Raw genomic sequence first — 17,605 nt, 5'->3', positions numbered from 1 at the left:
ATAGCAGTAGTGAGGAAGTGGAGGTGGGGGGGGGGGGGGGGGGGAGGGAAGAACCATCTATCTCGGGTACAAGAGCACTGCATTCTCTAAATCAATATTGGAAAGCATAATGAAGATGATACCTGAAGCTTGCCATGAGGGTCATACCACACCGTGAAGTGACAGCACACCTTAATACAGTATTGGCATGGATCACTGTTCAGTCAGCTGGAGAAAGCTAAATTCAGGGCTACACAGAACCACACCCTATACAAGTCAACATTAGAGAACTGTACAGTTGATACATGGAAACTAGCTCACCTCTTGTTTGGTTTTCGTGGTGTAACCCTGAACAGACTCTCTAGCCACCAGGCTTTCCAAGGCTTCCTGAACTGTGCGGATCTTGTCCGACTGAATATCCAGCTGGAGAGTGAAAAATGGCTGCAAAGTGGCAGACTCCTTAGAGCTGTGCTGGTAAACCACAGACCTAAAGTCAATGGAAACAGTGTTAAGAATGGTTTGGGCAGTCACTCTGGTGTCAATGTTACACTGTAGTACTAAAGTTAATGCTTTTAAAACAAACACTGTATAATACATTTTAACTTGCAAAATTAACCAAATAAAAAAAAACCACAATCAACAATTAGACATTTTTTTTAAGGATGGGGGGTTGGTTGGTTGGTTACATTCGATGATCTGCTATGACTACCAACTGCATGTAAAAATATGGTAAATATTTTGTGAAGCTACATACAAATATTTACTTTTCCTAACATAGTGGCTTTAAACACACACAGTGTCCATTCCTATCTCCCACAAGATCCCAAGCCCTCTGACATCAGAGATGACATTACTAAAGCTGGCATAAAAATTCTCAATGTGAGTGGTCAGAGCAAGGCCATGAATGTTGTCATTATGTGAGCCCTCTAAGTTCAAACCGTGTCTAATATTATTTTGGTGTGCCCTATTTCCCCAACTGTCAGAGCAGCAAAACCAAATGCAGCCAATCAATTTACTATATACAGTGCAATATTTCAAATATATATTATCACATGGATGACCCTGAATAAAAAGTCTAATTCTGCTGCAGGAACATATTGGCTATGGTTTCTCTGACAAAATCACAGGCACTAAAGAGAAACCAATTCACTGCCTGTGTGTTTGTGATATAATTCTAGCAAATATGAATGCAACCCAAACTGTGGGCAAGTTCCCCAAATTAAACCTCACCATATGTTCCATTCCTCACAGATTACACACATAGGTAGTGAACAGGTACCACACTTGCAAGACACAGGTTTTCTTTAAATCCAAACAGCATTCTCAAGAATTCTATGTCCATGGTATGTCAAAGATGAAAAACTCTCATGTTTGAGCAATAATAGAATAAAACAAACGCAAAAGATGTTGCACAGTAACACCGTAAATGATGGCAGATATAGAACAAAATGGTCAATATACAGAAACAGAGAAACATGACGGCAGATTAGGGCCAAATGGCCCATCCAGTCTGCCCACGCTGAGCAACCACCAGTTCCCTCTGCCCCAAAGAGATCCCACATGCTTGTCCCACGCTTTCTTAAACTCAGACCGTCCTTGTCGCCACGACCTCCACCCGGAGGCTATTCCATGCATCCACCACTCTTTCTGTGAAAAAGTATTTCCTCAAATGACTCCTGAACCTATAATCTCTTAACTTCATTCTATGCCCTCTCATTGCAAGAAATATGTCCAATTGTCTGCTTGCAAGATACTGGGGTCTAAATCCTAACAATACTGATCAACTGCCTCTAAGGCAATGCAGCTTTCTAATCGGGCACAGAGAATAAGGTGTTTCTCTGATAGGTCAACGGGGATCACATTAGTAGAACATCTGCTTACAGAATATGGTAGCTTTATGGGTTTTTCCAAAATATAGCAACAAATACCAAACAGTGGTGGTGGGGGAATAATTATTTATACCAGAAGTTAATAAATTATCTAAACTCCTTAGATAATAAAATCAGTCTACAATCTAGACTTAGTAGTAAACTTGATGGATTTTTTGTTAAGGCTTCCTGCAAGATATATGTCACTCTCTCTTCTACATTGGGTTCCACATGCCGTAAGCCCCAGTTCAGATTATGAGGAGCTGCCAAACCGATGAGAAAAAGATAAACGTAATGTTAAGCGGCGTGGAGGCGGAGTACACTATCGGGTTTGGAAGTAGTGGTCCTTAGACTGGATCGTATTCATCTAATGTCTAAGTTGACAGCAAAGCGAACTGGTCATCTAATACCATACCAGAAGATATGGGACCCGTATGTGTCCTGGTCTGCTTGTCCGGATCCCACTCTTGAACTTTCATAGTGGGGGGAGGGTGTTGGGGGGGGGGGGGTTGTTGTGGGTGTTTTTGTCCATTAGCTGTGTAGCAACATGCTAACGATATTTGCTGTTCTGATGTCGTTTGTGAAATTATTGTTGCTGTAATGGCGCTTATTTTCAATAAAAGTTTAAAAAAAAAAAAAAAAGTTAGTAGCAAGGATCCCCAAAATAGCTCACAAGTGTGGATATGAGAGAATGTCAATTTAGGATCCTGTACAGAACCTATTCCTCTCAAATACAGGCATACAAATCAGAGCAAGCTACAACCTGCATAGTTTTAAAATGTAATAGTGAAGATAACACTTTCATATATGCTCTCGCGACTTGTTTATTTATTTATTTAGATTTTGCTCACACCTTTTCAGTAGTAGCTCAAGGTGAATTACATTCAGGTACACTGGGTATTTCTCTGTCCCAGGAAGGCTGACAATCTAAGTTTGTACCTGAGGCAATGGAGGGTTAAGTGACTTGCCCAAGATCACAAGGAGCAGCAGTGGGATTTGAACCGACCACCTCTGGATTGTAAGACTGGTGCTCTAACCACTAGGCCACTCCTCCACTAGCAACATTCCATCTAGAATCTGAAATAATAGCAACATTCCAGAATCTCAAAAAGTGGCAACATTCCATGTAGGATCTTCAATAGTAGCAACATTCCATATATTTATTTATTTAGATTTTGCTCACACCTTTTTCAGTAGTAGCTCAAGGTGAGTTACATTCAGGTGCTCTGGATATTCCTCTGTCCCAGGAGGGCTGACAATCTAAGTTTGTACCTGAGGCAATGGAGGGTTAAGTGACTTGCCCAAGATCACAAGGAGCAGCAGTGGGATTTGAACCGACCACCTCTGGATTGTAAGACTGGTGCTCTAACCACTAGGCCACTCCTCCACTAGCAACATTCCATCTAGAATCTGAAATAGCAACATTCCAGAATCTCAAAAAGTGGCAACATTCCATGTAGGATCTTCAATAGTAGCAACATTCCATATATTTATTATTTAGATTTTGCTTACACCTTTTTCAGTAGTAGCTCAAGGTGAGTTACATTCAGGTACACTGGATATTCCTCTGTCCCAGGAGGGCTCACAATCTAAGTTTGTACCTGAGGCAATGGAGGGTTAAGTGACTTGCCCAAGATCACAAGGAGCAGCAGTGGGATTTGAACCGGCCACCTCTGGATTGCAAGACCGGTGCTCTAACCACTAGGCCACTCCACATTGTTACATGATAAAACATATTTGGATAAGGCGAAGATTCATACCTGTAGCAGGTATTCTCCGAGGACAGCAGGCTGATTGTTCTCACATGTGGGTCGACGTCCGCGTCGGCCCTGGAATCGGCATTTTGCAAGCAAAATATTAAAAATCTCTTGCTAGAGTCTTCTGGCGTGCGTGCAGCACGCATGTGCGGACCGATTTCCCGCCCGTCGTGTGAACGGGTTCCTCAGTTAAATCAAAAGCATAAAAAGAAACAATATCAACTGTAAAGGGGAGGTGGGCGGGTTTGTGAGATCAGCCTGCTGTCCTTGGAGAATACCTGCTACAGGTATGTATCTTCGCTTTCTCTGAGGACAAGCAGGTTGCTTGTTCTCACATGTAGGGTATCCCTAGCAATCAGACTCACTCAAAACAATGGACATTGGTCAACTGGGCCTCCCAACGGCGAGGACATAACAGAGATTAACCTGAAACCATAAACAACTAACTGAGAGTGCAACCTGGAGCAAAACAAAAATGGGTTTAGGGGGGTGGAGTTGGATTCTAAACCCCAAACAGATTCTGCAGCACCAACTGCCCAAGCCGACTGTCGCGTCGGGTATCCTGCTGAAGGCAGTAGTGAGATGTGAATGTGTAGACTGATGACCACCTTGCAGCCTTGCAAATCTCTTCAATGGAGGTTGACTTTAAGTGAGCCACTGACACAGCCATGGCTCTAACATTATGAGCCGTGACATGGCCCTCTAAAGACAGCCCAGCTTGGGCATAAGTGAAGGAAATGCAATCTGCTAGCCAATTGGAGATTGTGCGTTTTCCGATGGCGACTCCCCTCCTGTTGGGATCAAAAGAAACAAACAACTGGGCAGACTGTCTAAAGGGCTTCGTCTGCTACACATAAAAGGCCAATGCTCTCTTGCAGTCAAAGGTGTGCAAACTGCTTTCGCCAGAGCGGGTATGAGGACAGGGAAAGAAAGCTGGCAAGACAATTGACTGGATCAGATGGAACTCTGACACCACCTTTGGCAGGAACTTAGGGTGCGTGCGGAGGACTACTGTGTTGTGAGGGAACTTGATATAGGGTGCATGCACTACCAAGGCCTGAAGCTCACTGACTCTACGAGCTGAAGTAACTGCTACCAAGAAAATGACCTTCCAGGTCAAGTACTTCAGGTGGCAAGAATTCAGTAGCTAAAAAGGAGCTTTCTTCAGCTGGGTGAGAACGACATTGAGATCCCATGACACTGGCGTAGGTTTGACAGGGGGCTTTGACAAAAGCAAACCTCTCATGAAGCGAACAACTAAAGACTGTCCAAAGATAGGCTTACCCTCTACATGGAGATGATAAGCACTAATCGCACTAAGGTGAACCCTTATGGAGTTGGTCTTGAGACAAGACTCTGACAAGTGTAGAAGGTATTCAAGCAGGGTCTGTGTAGGACAAGAAAGAGGATCTAGGGCCTTGCTGTCACACCAGACGGCCAACCTCCTCCATTTGAAAGAGTAACACCGCTTCGTGGAATCTTTCCTGGAAGCTGGAGTTTCAGCAAAGTCTTCCCCACTAGAGGTAAGGGAGGATACGCATACAGAAGGCCTGTCCCCCAATGTAGGAGAAGGCATCTGATGCTAGTCTGTCGTGGGCCTGACTGTACAAAAATATTATTGTAATACACTACGATGCTCTGAAAGAATGGAACATGTTAAGAAATCAAAAATCAAATCACATAAAAGTAGGTGCAATCTTGCAGTGCACTTTTTATATGTGTATACCCCACACAATATTTTGAGCTATTTTCAACACGTAAAAAATATCCCCTTAACCTTAATCAATTATTTTTAAAAAATGATCTGGGAGAGGGGAAAATGTTGGGGGGGGGGGGGGCTATTTTATATTTATGCATTCTATACTTATACGATCAAGACAACACATGACAACTTAAAAAAAAAAAACTTCTCATTACAAATATAAATATTACAAAAAAATCTTTCCAAAGTATCACAAAAATTAAGAAAAGAAAATGAAAAGAAAGAGGAAAGAGTCTCAGAAAAACACTAGCTAGCAGGAGACTTCTTTAAACTTTGTCCACTCCTACCCTAGTTGAGATAACATTTAACCATTTCTCTGACCTCATGTGCAACTTTCTTTGAATCAATCACCTTACTTTCTAACTATTCCTACTTCCTTACTCTTCTATATGTTACATCCTTGCTTTACCCTTCGCTATCACTTATAATGTTCTATTACATATTGTGTTGACATTGTAAATAGTATACCATAGTATACCATGCCATATTTTGTATTGTTTTTGAATATTTTTACTGCTGTAATTGTCTATTGTTCATGTTTGATCTATTCTTACTGTTCACTGCCTTGAGTGAATTCCTTTAAAAAGGCGGTAAATAAATCCTAATAAATAAAATAAAAAATAAATAAATAGTACCTAGAAGAAATAGGAAACTTATACTAATATCAGCTACCATTTAAAGCTACAATTACACTGAGTTAATAATAGGGGTATCCTTGCAATTAGAAAATTCTTAAGATGCCCTGGGTGAAGAAAAACAATTCTCAGAATCTAATTTAATAAAACATTTACATGGAAACTGAAGGAAAATGTCTTTCCCAAGGCCAACGGTTCAGAATTAAAAGCCAAAAAGGCCTAAGCTGAGTGGCCCTGCGGAAGTCAGGAAATATTTGCACCTTATGATCCAGAAATTCAATATGTTTATAACAAAAATAGTCTAAGGAACCAGTTTCTATCTGGCTCCAAGACTAACGAAGCAATCAATGTAGCTTTGGTTACCAAAGGACTAGACCCCTCCAAAAATCCAGGTAGGTCAAAGTTATCCGATGGTGCCTCTTTTCTTGCTTCAGTCTGGGGATTTCCACGCTAGTCCACATAATAGTACACACGGGTTATTAGAGCCTCCTTAGGCACTTGCACAATCTCAATAATATTCTTTTTAAGATTATCATTGGGTGTAAAAAGTGGAGATTTAGGAAAGCTGAAACTCCAAATTCTCATAGTTCTCCAAGTTTTCCAGCTTCTGGTGAAATACCATATGATCTATGATCTTCTTTTCAAATTTTTAAAATCCTTTTCAAAATCCAGAACCTTTCTCTCATACTGGACCAAACGTTCATCATGCCAAGTTACCTGGGAATACAGAGAGTGTTTCCCTTATTGAAATTGTTGAAATCCATAAAGCAAGGAATCTTCCAGTGGTGTCCCAAATCTCCTCCAATGTTATCTTCTCTGGTCTCCTCCTTCTCCACGCGCTGCTGCTGCTGCTAACTCCAGTAAAGGACTGAGGGTCTAAGCAAACTGCCTCACCCTCCATGTCAACTGGGAATGTCACAGCCCCGTCAGCATCCAAAGGCTTTTCCTGCAGTAATGATTTGTTTCCAGCTCCGAGTCAGGGAGGAATCTCGCGATATTTGAGACTCAGGGTCACTTTAGGAACCTCCTTCCTAGGGCAAGCCCGCCCGAGTTTCAAAGCTGGCAGCGGGAACTGCAAAACTTGAGATCTTCTGCTGAACCAGCTGGGACCCCTCTAGACTCAGACGGGTAGGTTCGGACGTTTCCCTTGTGTTTAACCATTGCTGACCCTACAAAACTCACAAGCAAGGAGCACAGCTGAGCAACCTGTCTCTACTTTCGGCATCATCTTGACTCCTCCCCCTCCAAAATACTGTTTTAATGAAGCTGTTCTGTAGGGGCTTCTTTAGAGGCCAATCAATTTCATTTTAGGTACTGAAATTGACCCAAACTCCAGGTTTGAGTTTCAGCCGAAAATGCCTGTTCATTTTCGGTGGAAACCGAAACTGTAGCCCTGCCCCCCCCCCCCCCAGCCGCTGCAAGCCCATCCTCCCCCCCCCCCCCCCCCCAACAGAAAAACCTGTTCCTTCTCCCAGGCTGCCCACAAGAACTACCACCCTACCTTTTAAAAGTCCTAGTGGTCTAGTGGCCTCTTCTGGGCAGAAGCATCACGAGTTGCTTCTGCTCCTGCTGGCTACTTTGTGAAAATGGCAGCTGCAACTTCCAGTGGCAGCCTTATGAGACTGCCACAAGAGTTTGTGGTCACTATTTTGGAATTGGGAATGGCTGCCATTCACAATTTCAAAATGGCTGCCACGGGAAGTCATGGCCACCATTTTCACAACGCAGGCAGCAGGGGCAACTCAGGATGCTCTTGACCTGAAGAGGCCCACTAGACTACCAGAGATTTTAAATGACAGGCCTGGGGAGGACAGAGCTGGTGATCAGCCCAGGAAGAGGAATGGGTTTTCTGTCGGGGGGTGGGGGGGGGTGTCACATTTTCAGCTGGAACCAAAACCACTGATTTTGGTCAGCCTCTAGGCTTCTTCTATCCTTACACTGGCAGAGAATCTCCCAGAAACTAAAGGGAGTCACAGAAGGATAGGTGTATCTTTACATCAACTCAGCACAGCCCTCTTTGGAAAAAATCAAGAGACAGGAAAACGCTATTTTCTCGTGAGATTTAAATCCATACTTTTTCTGCCCTCATAAAATTGGCTAGTTTTAACATTTGAAAAGTCATTGAGAGTAAAGCGCAACATACTTGTTCTACAGTCTGAGCAGCAGGAGGAAAAAGAAATTTTGAATTCTTATCAAAAAGGCACCAATTAGTCCACAAAACAAAACATTATTTCAAGAGTCCCTAAGCAAATGTTTGCAAAATAACAATTAGCTGTAAAAATAAACACTAATCAAATGCATAATTTAGAATAACAAGGCAAATTTCCAACTAAATTAGCTGTAATTGGTATATGTACTGGAAATAGGCTTCAAAGCCTTTATCGCACACAGAATCTAAAGCCAATGCTTTTCTTTCTATCACAGGACTCCAAGCACAAAGCAGCAGCTTTCTAAATGTTGGGAAATTGGCCACATACTTTAGAAGAAGCACACAAACTCCAACTAAACAAGACCTAACTGAAAAAAGAAGCCAGTGTTTCAACCAGATTTCCTTTCTAGCATTTAGTTAAGGAGTAAGAACGGCTGTCAGTGTACCTTGTAAAAGAGTAACATGAGAGAATCTACCATATTCTGACCCAGTGTATTAAGGTTCCCTGACCAACCAGCTGACCACTGGAGGGATTAAAGCGTGACCCCCCCTTTTAATCCCCCATTGGTCACTGACTCCCTCCTGCACCCCCCCCCCCCCCAAAAAAAAATGTAACAGGCTCTGTGACAGCTTTAGATACTATGGTTCCAGGGGTAAGCGACTAGTCTGCAATGGATTTTAGAGAAAGGGACCCAGGTCCATATCCTACTCTAACTAGTACACTTGTGGTGGAAATTGGGAGCGTTCAAAAACCTACAAAATACCAACTGTACCTATAGATAAGACACACCTATAGACCTGAGGGCTTCTGTAGTGCTGTACAGTTAGGTACAGTAGGTTTTTAAATGTTCCTGGAGTGCTTACAGTAAAAAAATAAGCATTGGCACATCATCCAAAATATAGATTATTTTGCTGATAAAGGTTTAAAGATCACTTACAAAAGGGAAAGGAATTTGAGAGATATGCTAGTTCCATCTGCACTTCCATCCGATAATTTTAAGAAACTTCCCTTTGGACATTTCAATTATGGATCCTGCTCAGTATGTACTGTCAATTTGGAAACCAAAATATTCATTCAACTCATCCAGTAACAGCTGAAGAATTTCAACTTAGACATTTCTCTAATTGCAAAACTGCTGGTGTAATATATGCTGCGATATGCCCCTGCCATCTAATTTACATCGGCAAGGCAAAGGGGAGATTAAACCAGAGGATTAAGCAGCATACGACTGCCATTAAAAGACAAATTAAAGAAGAAAACACTGGTAGAACACACTATCCAGGCTGGACACAGGTTTAAAGAATACAGGTTTTTTTTCCCTAGCCCAGTGGCGTAGCCAGACTGCCAATTTTGGATGGGCCTGAACCCAAAGTGGGTGGGCACAAAATTTTCTCTCTACCCCCCTCCCCCAGCAAAATTTAGTCACGCTAATCAGATGCATTTGTCACACAGGGTAAAGTGCTGCTTTTCAGTGCATCAGATTTCAGAAAATTTATTTAATAGCCTAACATCCTTTTCAATGAGCTTTCAGAGGCCAAAACCTCCTGCCTCAGGTCAATATAATGCTGTTACGGTATCCTCGCCTGACCTAAGGAAGGAAGTATTGGTCTCTGAAACTTCATTAACACAGGTACCATATTACTTTATCCTAAATTAAAAATAAATTATTTTCTTTACCTTTCTTGTATGGCCATTTACTTTTTCTCATTGTGTTGCTCCCAGTCTCTAGATTCTGCTTTCCTTTGTTTTCGCTTAACTCTTCTGCCAGGGTTTCCAGGCCATTTCTCATTTTTCTCTCCTTTTTCTTTGCTTTCTTCAATATTTTTCTGCCTCTCTCTCTCTGTCCTGATTTAATTCATTCTTACTATTCATTCTTTAATTTCCTTCATCTACTTATGGCTTTTCATCTTTTTCTCACCCTTGTTCTCCCCATGCCCCTTCCTCTTATTCTCCAGTCTTTCACTACTCTCCTTTTCCATCCAGCAGCTCTCTTCTTTCTCTCCCCATCCTTCCAGTCTCCCCTCTCTCTCCCCATCCTTCCAGTAGTCTCCCCTCTTTCTTTCTGCATCCTTCCGTCCAGTGTCACCTCTTTCTCCCTACCCTTCCATCCAGCGTCTTCCCTCTTTCTCTCCCCATCCTTCCATCCATCTATCCTCTCTCCTGATCCTTCCATCTAATGTCTCTCTCCCTCTTTCTAACCAGTGTCTCTGTATCACTCTACCCTTTTCTGTTCAGTGTCCCTTCTCTCTCCACATCCTTCCAGTCTCTCACCTTTCTCTGCATCCTTCCAGTCTCTCCCCTTTCTCTCCCCATCCTTCCATCCAGAGTCTCTCTCCCCATCCATCCGTTTTCCCTCTTTCTCTCCCCATCCTTCCATCTGTTTTCTATCTTTTCTCCCCATCCTTCCATGTTTTCCCTCTTTCTCCCCATCCTTCCATGTTTTCCCTCACTCTCTGCCATCCTTCCATCTGTTTTCCCTCTTTTCTCCCCATCCTTCCAAGTTTTCCCTCTTTTCTCCCCATCCTTCCAAGTTTTCCCTCATTCTCCCCATCCTTCCATGTTTTCCCTCATTCTCTGCCATCCTTCCATCTGTTTTCCCTCTTTCTCCCCATCCTTCCATCTGTTTTCCCTCTTTTTCTCCCCATCCTTCCATGTTTTCCCTCTTTTCTTCGACGAGGCCCGCCCTGCATGCCAGCGCCAGCCCCCATTGCCGGCCACTGCTGCTTTTCCTGTTGAGCAGCAGGGCCGGCGCTACAAAAAAGAAGCGCTAACGGCGCTAAGGACGAGAAATGTTTAAAAAAAAAAAAAAGCGCGGCACCGGCAGGCACTGTCTCGGCAGCCTTGAGGCATTGGCTGCTGAGGCATTGGCTACTGGCTCGCAGGCTCCTCCCGCAGACGGGAGGAGCCTGCGAGCCAGCAGCCAATGCCTCAAGGCTGCCGAGACAGTGCCTGCCGGTGCCGCGCTTTTTTTTTTTTTTTTTAAACATTTCTCGTCCTTAGCGCCGTTAGAGCTTCTTCTTTTTGTAGCGCCGGCCCTGCTGCTCAACAGGAAAAGCAGCAGTGGCCGGCAAGGCCCACCCGTAGCTACGCCCCTGCCCTAGCCACCCTACAGGTATCCTAGATAGGGTGTGACGCTGATGAACTTTTAGTAAGGACTGAACAAAGATTGATCTTTACGTTTCAGACAGTCAATCCCCTTATTCTGAACATGGAAATGAACTTATCAGTATTTCTTTAAATAATTATTTATTACTGTACATGCATTAGACAATATCTAACCCTGTAATTTTGACAATTTTTACATTTGTGTCCTAAGCATTTGTTTTGCTATTTAAGAAAGTGCATTTAGTATATTTATGTTCTTATTCAAATATATAAGTTTTAAGTTAATTTAAGCTGAGTTTTTACTATTTTTGACTGTTTTGTGCATTTTAAAGCTCACTTTTACCGATTTTTATGCTCTCCCGATATTGTAGCATCCAGTGACATCACCAAAGTATGATGCTGTCATTGGAATGCATGTTTTGAAATGAATTAATTTTGTAGCATTTTTAGCATTTTTAAAGCCCCAAAATTACAAAACTAGTATGATTCTACTAATTTAAGCATGCCCTTTCAGGATCTACCTTTGGTTCTACAATTTGATGCCTTATAATAAATGTCATTTTTATTACTACAATTATTAGGGAAGCATTGTATAGATGTTCAAGCTTTTTTTTATTTATTTTGAAAATATTCCCTTATGCCTTTTTCATCACTATAATGTATCTACCTTTTGATTTTACAATTTTTTGTGTGATTAGCAGTAATGTTTGGATATCGGAATCAGTAGTGACCTCTGACCCCTATGTTAGCAGCTTTTAGACCAACTAACTGCACAGATGAAGATTAACCATGACTTGCTGCTGCTTCGGAGTTAAGGTAAGATCATGTTCTTGATTTGACAGAAATAATTCATTAATAGCCACAGCATTTTAGTAAGGCATTCTGCTACTTATTACCAATTTATGTGCTAGTGTGGCTTGTTAAACGGGTTCATTGCCCAGCTAAACTACTTTATGCAGGCAGTAGTTTTACTGGGGCAGATTCATAATACTTATTCAGACTTCTCACTCTTCAGTGTTATATCTAACAAGAGATTTTTTTTTTTAAGATGGAGGGAGCGTTTTTGTTGTTTAATACTGACTGGGCATCTTCTTATTTTTAGCTTTTACCATTAGGTGATACTTTTGGAATACACCTCTTGGGTAAGTTTTTATTTTCACCTCCTTTTACTTGCATGTATATTGCCTTTTATACATGCTTTCTGGTATCAAGTTTGTGACTTATGATTTTATTGTTTGTTTATATGTCATGTGAGTTTTATTATTTATATTAATACGCGTTTTCTTAAATATTTACTGGCAGTTTTTATAGCACCTGACAAAGGCGAAACATGGTCGTGTCAGTCTTTTAATTATTTATGCTTTCATGTGGTGGATCCTTCTTTGCACCACTGATCTGCTGTTTTGTTGTCCATCTTGGATTCTGTAGATCGCTTGCCTGTTTTTTTGGGACCCAACATATAAAGGAAATTCAGGTTCATGCAGGAAATTTTATTAAAGCAATTCATCATAGCTAACCATTTTACCTCTATTCAGGAAATTTAGACTGCCCCAATTTTGATTGACTGCACATTTTGTCCATTAGATTGTAAGCTCCTTTGAGCAGGGACTGTCCTTCTTTGTTAAACTGTACAGCACTGCGTATCCCTAGTAGCGCTTTAGAAGTGTTAAGTAGTAGTAGTATAGTATTCAACCATCAGGTGTAGCACACAAGTTACACAGTATTAAACACCAATGTACCCAGAAGCCCTCAAGCACACACTGTAAGATTAATAATCCACATTTGTGTATGCAGTCCGATGTTTATTGTGACCCCCATCAGCAGAATTTTAGATTCATACTACACCGAACCTAAAAACAATCAAACAGAACTTCTGCACAAACCAATTAAATATCTTAGGCCCAAGGATAACACCAAGTCGAGCAGCAACAGATGAGCCAATCTTGAGAAGGGAGTAAAAAGGAGGAGTACAGAGCAGCAGATTTTCTAGTTCAAATGTTTTCATTTTGTGGCCTACTTCTGGCATTTTTGTATTTGGTGGCTTCTCATCTCCACCCTCAAATCGTGAAGAGGAAACCTCTGTCCAAGAATACCACATAATATCTTATTTCTGTGGCCTATTCTGTGACCCACTCTGTCTGCTGAATAGGATGGGTGTGGTGAGAGCAGACAACAGATGCAAGAAACAGGTTTTGCGGTTCCTTCTGCTGGGCTTCTCTGTGCCAACAGAGCACTTTTTATAGCTTTCATTTAAAAAAAAAATTGGCCTTATTTCTCCTTGGGATCTTTGAAAAGAAGATCACCTTTTAAGCTTCTCTGCTTCATTTATATCACAACTGCATCTGTTAAGCTACAAGCAAATATTCCTATGGCAATTCAAGATTGCCAGTTTATACAGTAGTTGTCTGACAACACAGTCATATAGGGAGATGCATGCACTGGAATTTTGTCAGTAACAAGACTGCTACCCAGTGCTTTGCAACTTTCTCTCTTGCCAACTGCATGACAGATTTCTGAAGAATTTTATCAGTGCATTTCAGATATGTCCATAAACCAGTTGCATTATTTACATCTTCAGGCTGAAGGTGTGACATTATATAATCTCAAGGCACCAGAATTATGTCTACCCTGTAAACCTAGTTTTAAATTCTTCTTTAGCACAAATCCCTAGATTCATTTTCCCAAACAAAAAGGGTTATTTCTTCCTTAGATGGGAAATCTTTAATAATTGTTTGCACTTTGCATCATTCGTGTTTGTTGGGTTAAAATCCCTGTCAACATTCAAGAACAGTAGGGCTGATGTAGTAAGCTTGCCTTTGGGCCTGCTCCCAATCAGCCTAAATCAGCCAATCAAGGTAGGGATGCACTCCAATCTCTTCTTTGCAAAGGAACACCGCAGCAATGACCATTACCTTGGTAAAAATCCAAAGGGCTGCAGCCAGGCCAAACAGAAAGACTCTGAACTGAAAGTGCTCCCCAAGACACAAAGCCACAGGAAGGGCTTGTGAGCTTCCCAAATGACAATATGAAGTACAAACCAAAGATCAGAGAGGCTAGACACTCCCTGGGATGAACTGCCAAGATCACTTGAAATACAGGACCCTCAAGGACGCACTGACCCCCTTTAGATCCAGAACTGGCCGAGAAGTCCCCCCATTCTTGGAGTTGATAAAACTAATGGCCCTGTCTGCACACCTGTGGTGGCATTGATTCAGTGGCTCTTACAACAAGCAGGTGACATAAATTCTCCTTCAGCACAAGTTGTTTGGACCCTGCACTGCAAGGGGACATCATAAAGGCATCTGAAACAAATTCTGTAGACTTCAGCACATAGCCCTGCCAAACCACCTCCAGGTCCCATTGTTTGGAGGTAATGAGGGTCCACTCCTAATGTAAAAGGCAAAGCATGCCTCCCACCGGTTCCATTGCAGAGGGAACTTACTGAATGTCATTGGGAGCCCTTGGCCTGCTCTTGCAGAGTTGATGGAGGGAAAGGCATTTTAGCTACCAGGCCTTCTTGCCCTCTCTCCCCAAAAGGGCATTCCACAAATGCCTTAAAGGTCCACACTCTGTTATCAAGGAGGCGGAGGACTGGCTTCCTCTAGGTACTTAATCTTCTCCTGATCTTCTCGTAAGTGCAGATAGACACAGAAGGGGAGTTTATTTCTAAGCCACAGCCATCTACAGACTACTATGTCCATGGCCAGTGAGTACAAAAAGATGCAAATAAGGTCAGACAGCTACCATAAAAGCCACTCCTGTCTGATTTAAAAAGGGCCACAGCTGGTGATGGGGGGGGAACCAATGGATCCAACTTAGAACTGCCCAGATCATGTACTCACTACAGATGTTTGCCTGTACCCCAATTGCTGTGCAGGCAAAGAGGTGCTTAAGAAGCAACTCAGTCTTAAGATCATGGGCTTCCTTAAGGGCCATGTCATCCTCCACTACAATGGTGGTCTTCTTGGTGACTGCTGTCACTAGAACATCCACTTTAGGGACTTTGAATAACCTTTCCAGGTCATCCCAAGAAAGGGGGTAAAGCTTGCTCATCAATGTCATCCCCTTCAGAACCAAATCCAGTGCCTTCTAACCCACCAGCACCAACCTTGGTAGAAACTTGTGGAGGAGAAAAGCATTCAGAGGTCCCTCATGACAGGATCACCATTTGAGGAAGGCTTCGCCAGCGCTGAGGCAATCACAAGAACCACCAACATCTAGTCTATGAGGGAGGCAAACTCCTCTTGACAAACAAATGCACTACTGGGGATGTAAGTCTTCATCAGGAGAGACCCCTCTAGACTCTGAAGAGGAGTCCTCAGAAGAGAACCCATCCTGGGAAAACTCATCCCCTCCACTCCCCACCCCTAAATAATCCACCAAGGAGGACAAGTGACCCTGGGTGGACCATCAGATCCTGCCATTTTGGGGGACTGTGGTTTTTGTCTGGAAAATAAAGGTCTCTGGGTTTCCGAGGACCTGACACCGGGGTCAGCTCCCCACTGGTCCTGCCAACAGAATAAGCCCCCAGTGCTGCTTTTCTTTTTCACAGCCCAGGAGCAGTAAAGTGAAAAGGAACCTACACTTGATGTGTGGCCCTGTGAACCCCAATACAGACAGAGCAAAGGCCTTTATGTTGAGGCTCCAGGTCACTGAGAAGAAACTAGCAGTTCTCTTCTACCTCAACCTGCAATTTGGCAATGGCTCAGAACCAGGGAGGCATCCATAATGATAATCCAACCCATACAGTCAAGGGCTGTAGATCGAGGCTCTGGCCCAAAACTTGAGGGAAAAAACAAAAGAGGGTAACTGATGCAGCAGTCCACTTGCACCATCTGCTGGAAGCAGAGAAATACCGCAACGTTCCTGGCTGCACCACATCGGCCTCCATCTCCTGATAGTGGGACATCATGCATAGGTCTGGACTTGTCTAGCTGGATAAGAAGGAATGATCCATTTGTGAACTGGCAAAAGTCAGAGCTTTTCTGGTTGAAGTCTAACAATTCAGACACATCTACACCTTAATGAAGGTTTCTTTCTTGTGAATGTCCAAAGCAGAAGCAGGAAGACACCCTCTATGGAAATCCAAACACAGAAGACAAAGCAGGAATAGAGAATGACACAATGACCAAATCCACCAGGGAGATGTAGTTCAAAGCAGATTTATTAAATCACCAAAACAAGACGACCTGACATGGGCCATGTTTCGGCAGACACAGCCACCTGCCTCAGGGGTCACTGTGCACAACTTAGGACACCAAGACAACTAAGAACAATGTCTGATGCAGAAGACAAAGACAATAAAAGCAGCGGGCTCCGGTGAAACAAGGTGCTCTTGTTGAAGAAGAGTTTTTTTAAAACTTCATTTTAGACTGAAGAGTGGATAACAGTAGATTTGATACAATTTAAACCCAACATTGAAGTGGCTGATTAAAGTCTAGTCCGGTACATCTTTCGACAAAAGGATCCATGGGAAGATTCATGAAGTGGAAGTGTCAATATTGATAAGTACTGGTTGTTTGCCAGAATTGCTTTGAATTGTTCAGTTTTTTGATATACAGATATGTTGATTTTTTTAAGTTTATTGTCTATCACTTTCGTTGTGTTTTTAACTTATTAAAAAGCACAGTCTTTCATGGTTTCTTAGTCAGCAATGGTATAGGGTGGATTTTTTGGAATTAAACCATTTCCTCCAGATTGTGAAGTTTTTTTTCATTAATTCTTCCCTCCCCCTTTATGATATAGAAACCAATGATAATATCTCACTCTATTACAGTTGAGGGTGAACCTATTATTAGAACACATATTCTTGTTTGAATATCCTCACTGGGAGTTTTAGAGGTTTCATTTGTTAATAAACAAATTTGTTCTATTTTGTGTAGATAGGGAACCATGAGGGTTTGGAAACTTTTACACAAACTGAAAACAATTTTTTGGTATTACATTGTTGATCAGTTTGTATCCTATATATTTAAATAATTTCTCGTATGCCATATCCCACCTGTTAGTCTACCCTAATGATATGAGTTGATACAGAGCTATTTACATTTGAGGAAGGCTTGAAGAAGTTGGTTATTTTCTTTGGCTTTCAATAAATTAGATAATTCTATGCAATCAAGTATAGAGACTGGATTTAGTAGTTACTTGTTAGATGTTCTTATTTTTATATTTTTTAAATTCTCGCTATGTCCCTCTGTTAACAATTACTTAACACTGCATACTAATTATCAAGTTGATTTTGTGTATTATTGTGCACTGACTTAGGTCTTTTTGAAGACCGGAAGACTAATACATGGATTAAAAAATGAAGGCGAACATACTTGGGGGTAATGAATAGCAAACAAAACTG

General features: G+C 42.0%; 1 protein-coding gene across 1 annotated transcript in view; it reads right to left on the bottom strand.

Moving 5' to 3' along the window:
- LOC115459662 (ubiquitin carboxyl-terminal hydrolase 10-like) overlaps nt 1-17,605 on the bottom strand; it is a 185,700-nt gene that overhangs the window by 30,172 nt on the left and 137,923 nt on the right. Inside the window, exon 11 of the mRNA XM_030189467.1 lies at nt 301-466. Coding sequence (XP_030045327.1) covers nt 301-466 — 166 coding nt within the window. The remainder of the gene's footprint in view (nt 1-300; nt 467-17,605) is intronic.

The sequence above is a fragment of the Microcaecilia unicolor genome, unplaced genomic scaffold (genome assembly GCF_901765095.1).
Source record: "Microcaecilia unicolor unplaced genomic scaffold, aMicUni1.1, whole genome shotgun sequence".
Lineage (NCBI taxonomy): Eukaryota > Metazoa > Chordata > Amphibia > Gymnophiona > Siphonopidae > Microcaecilia > Microcaecilia unicolor.
This window is presented reverse-complemented; position numbering and strand designations above follow the sequence as displayed.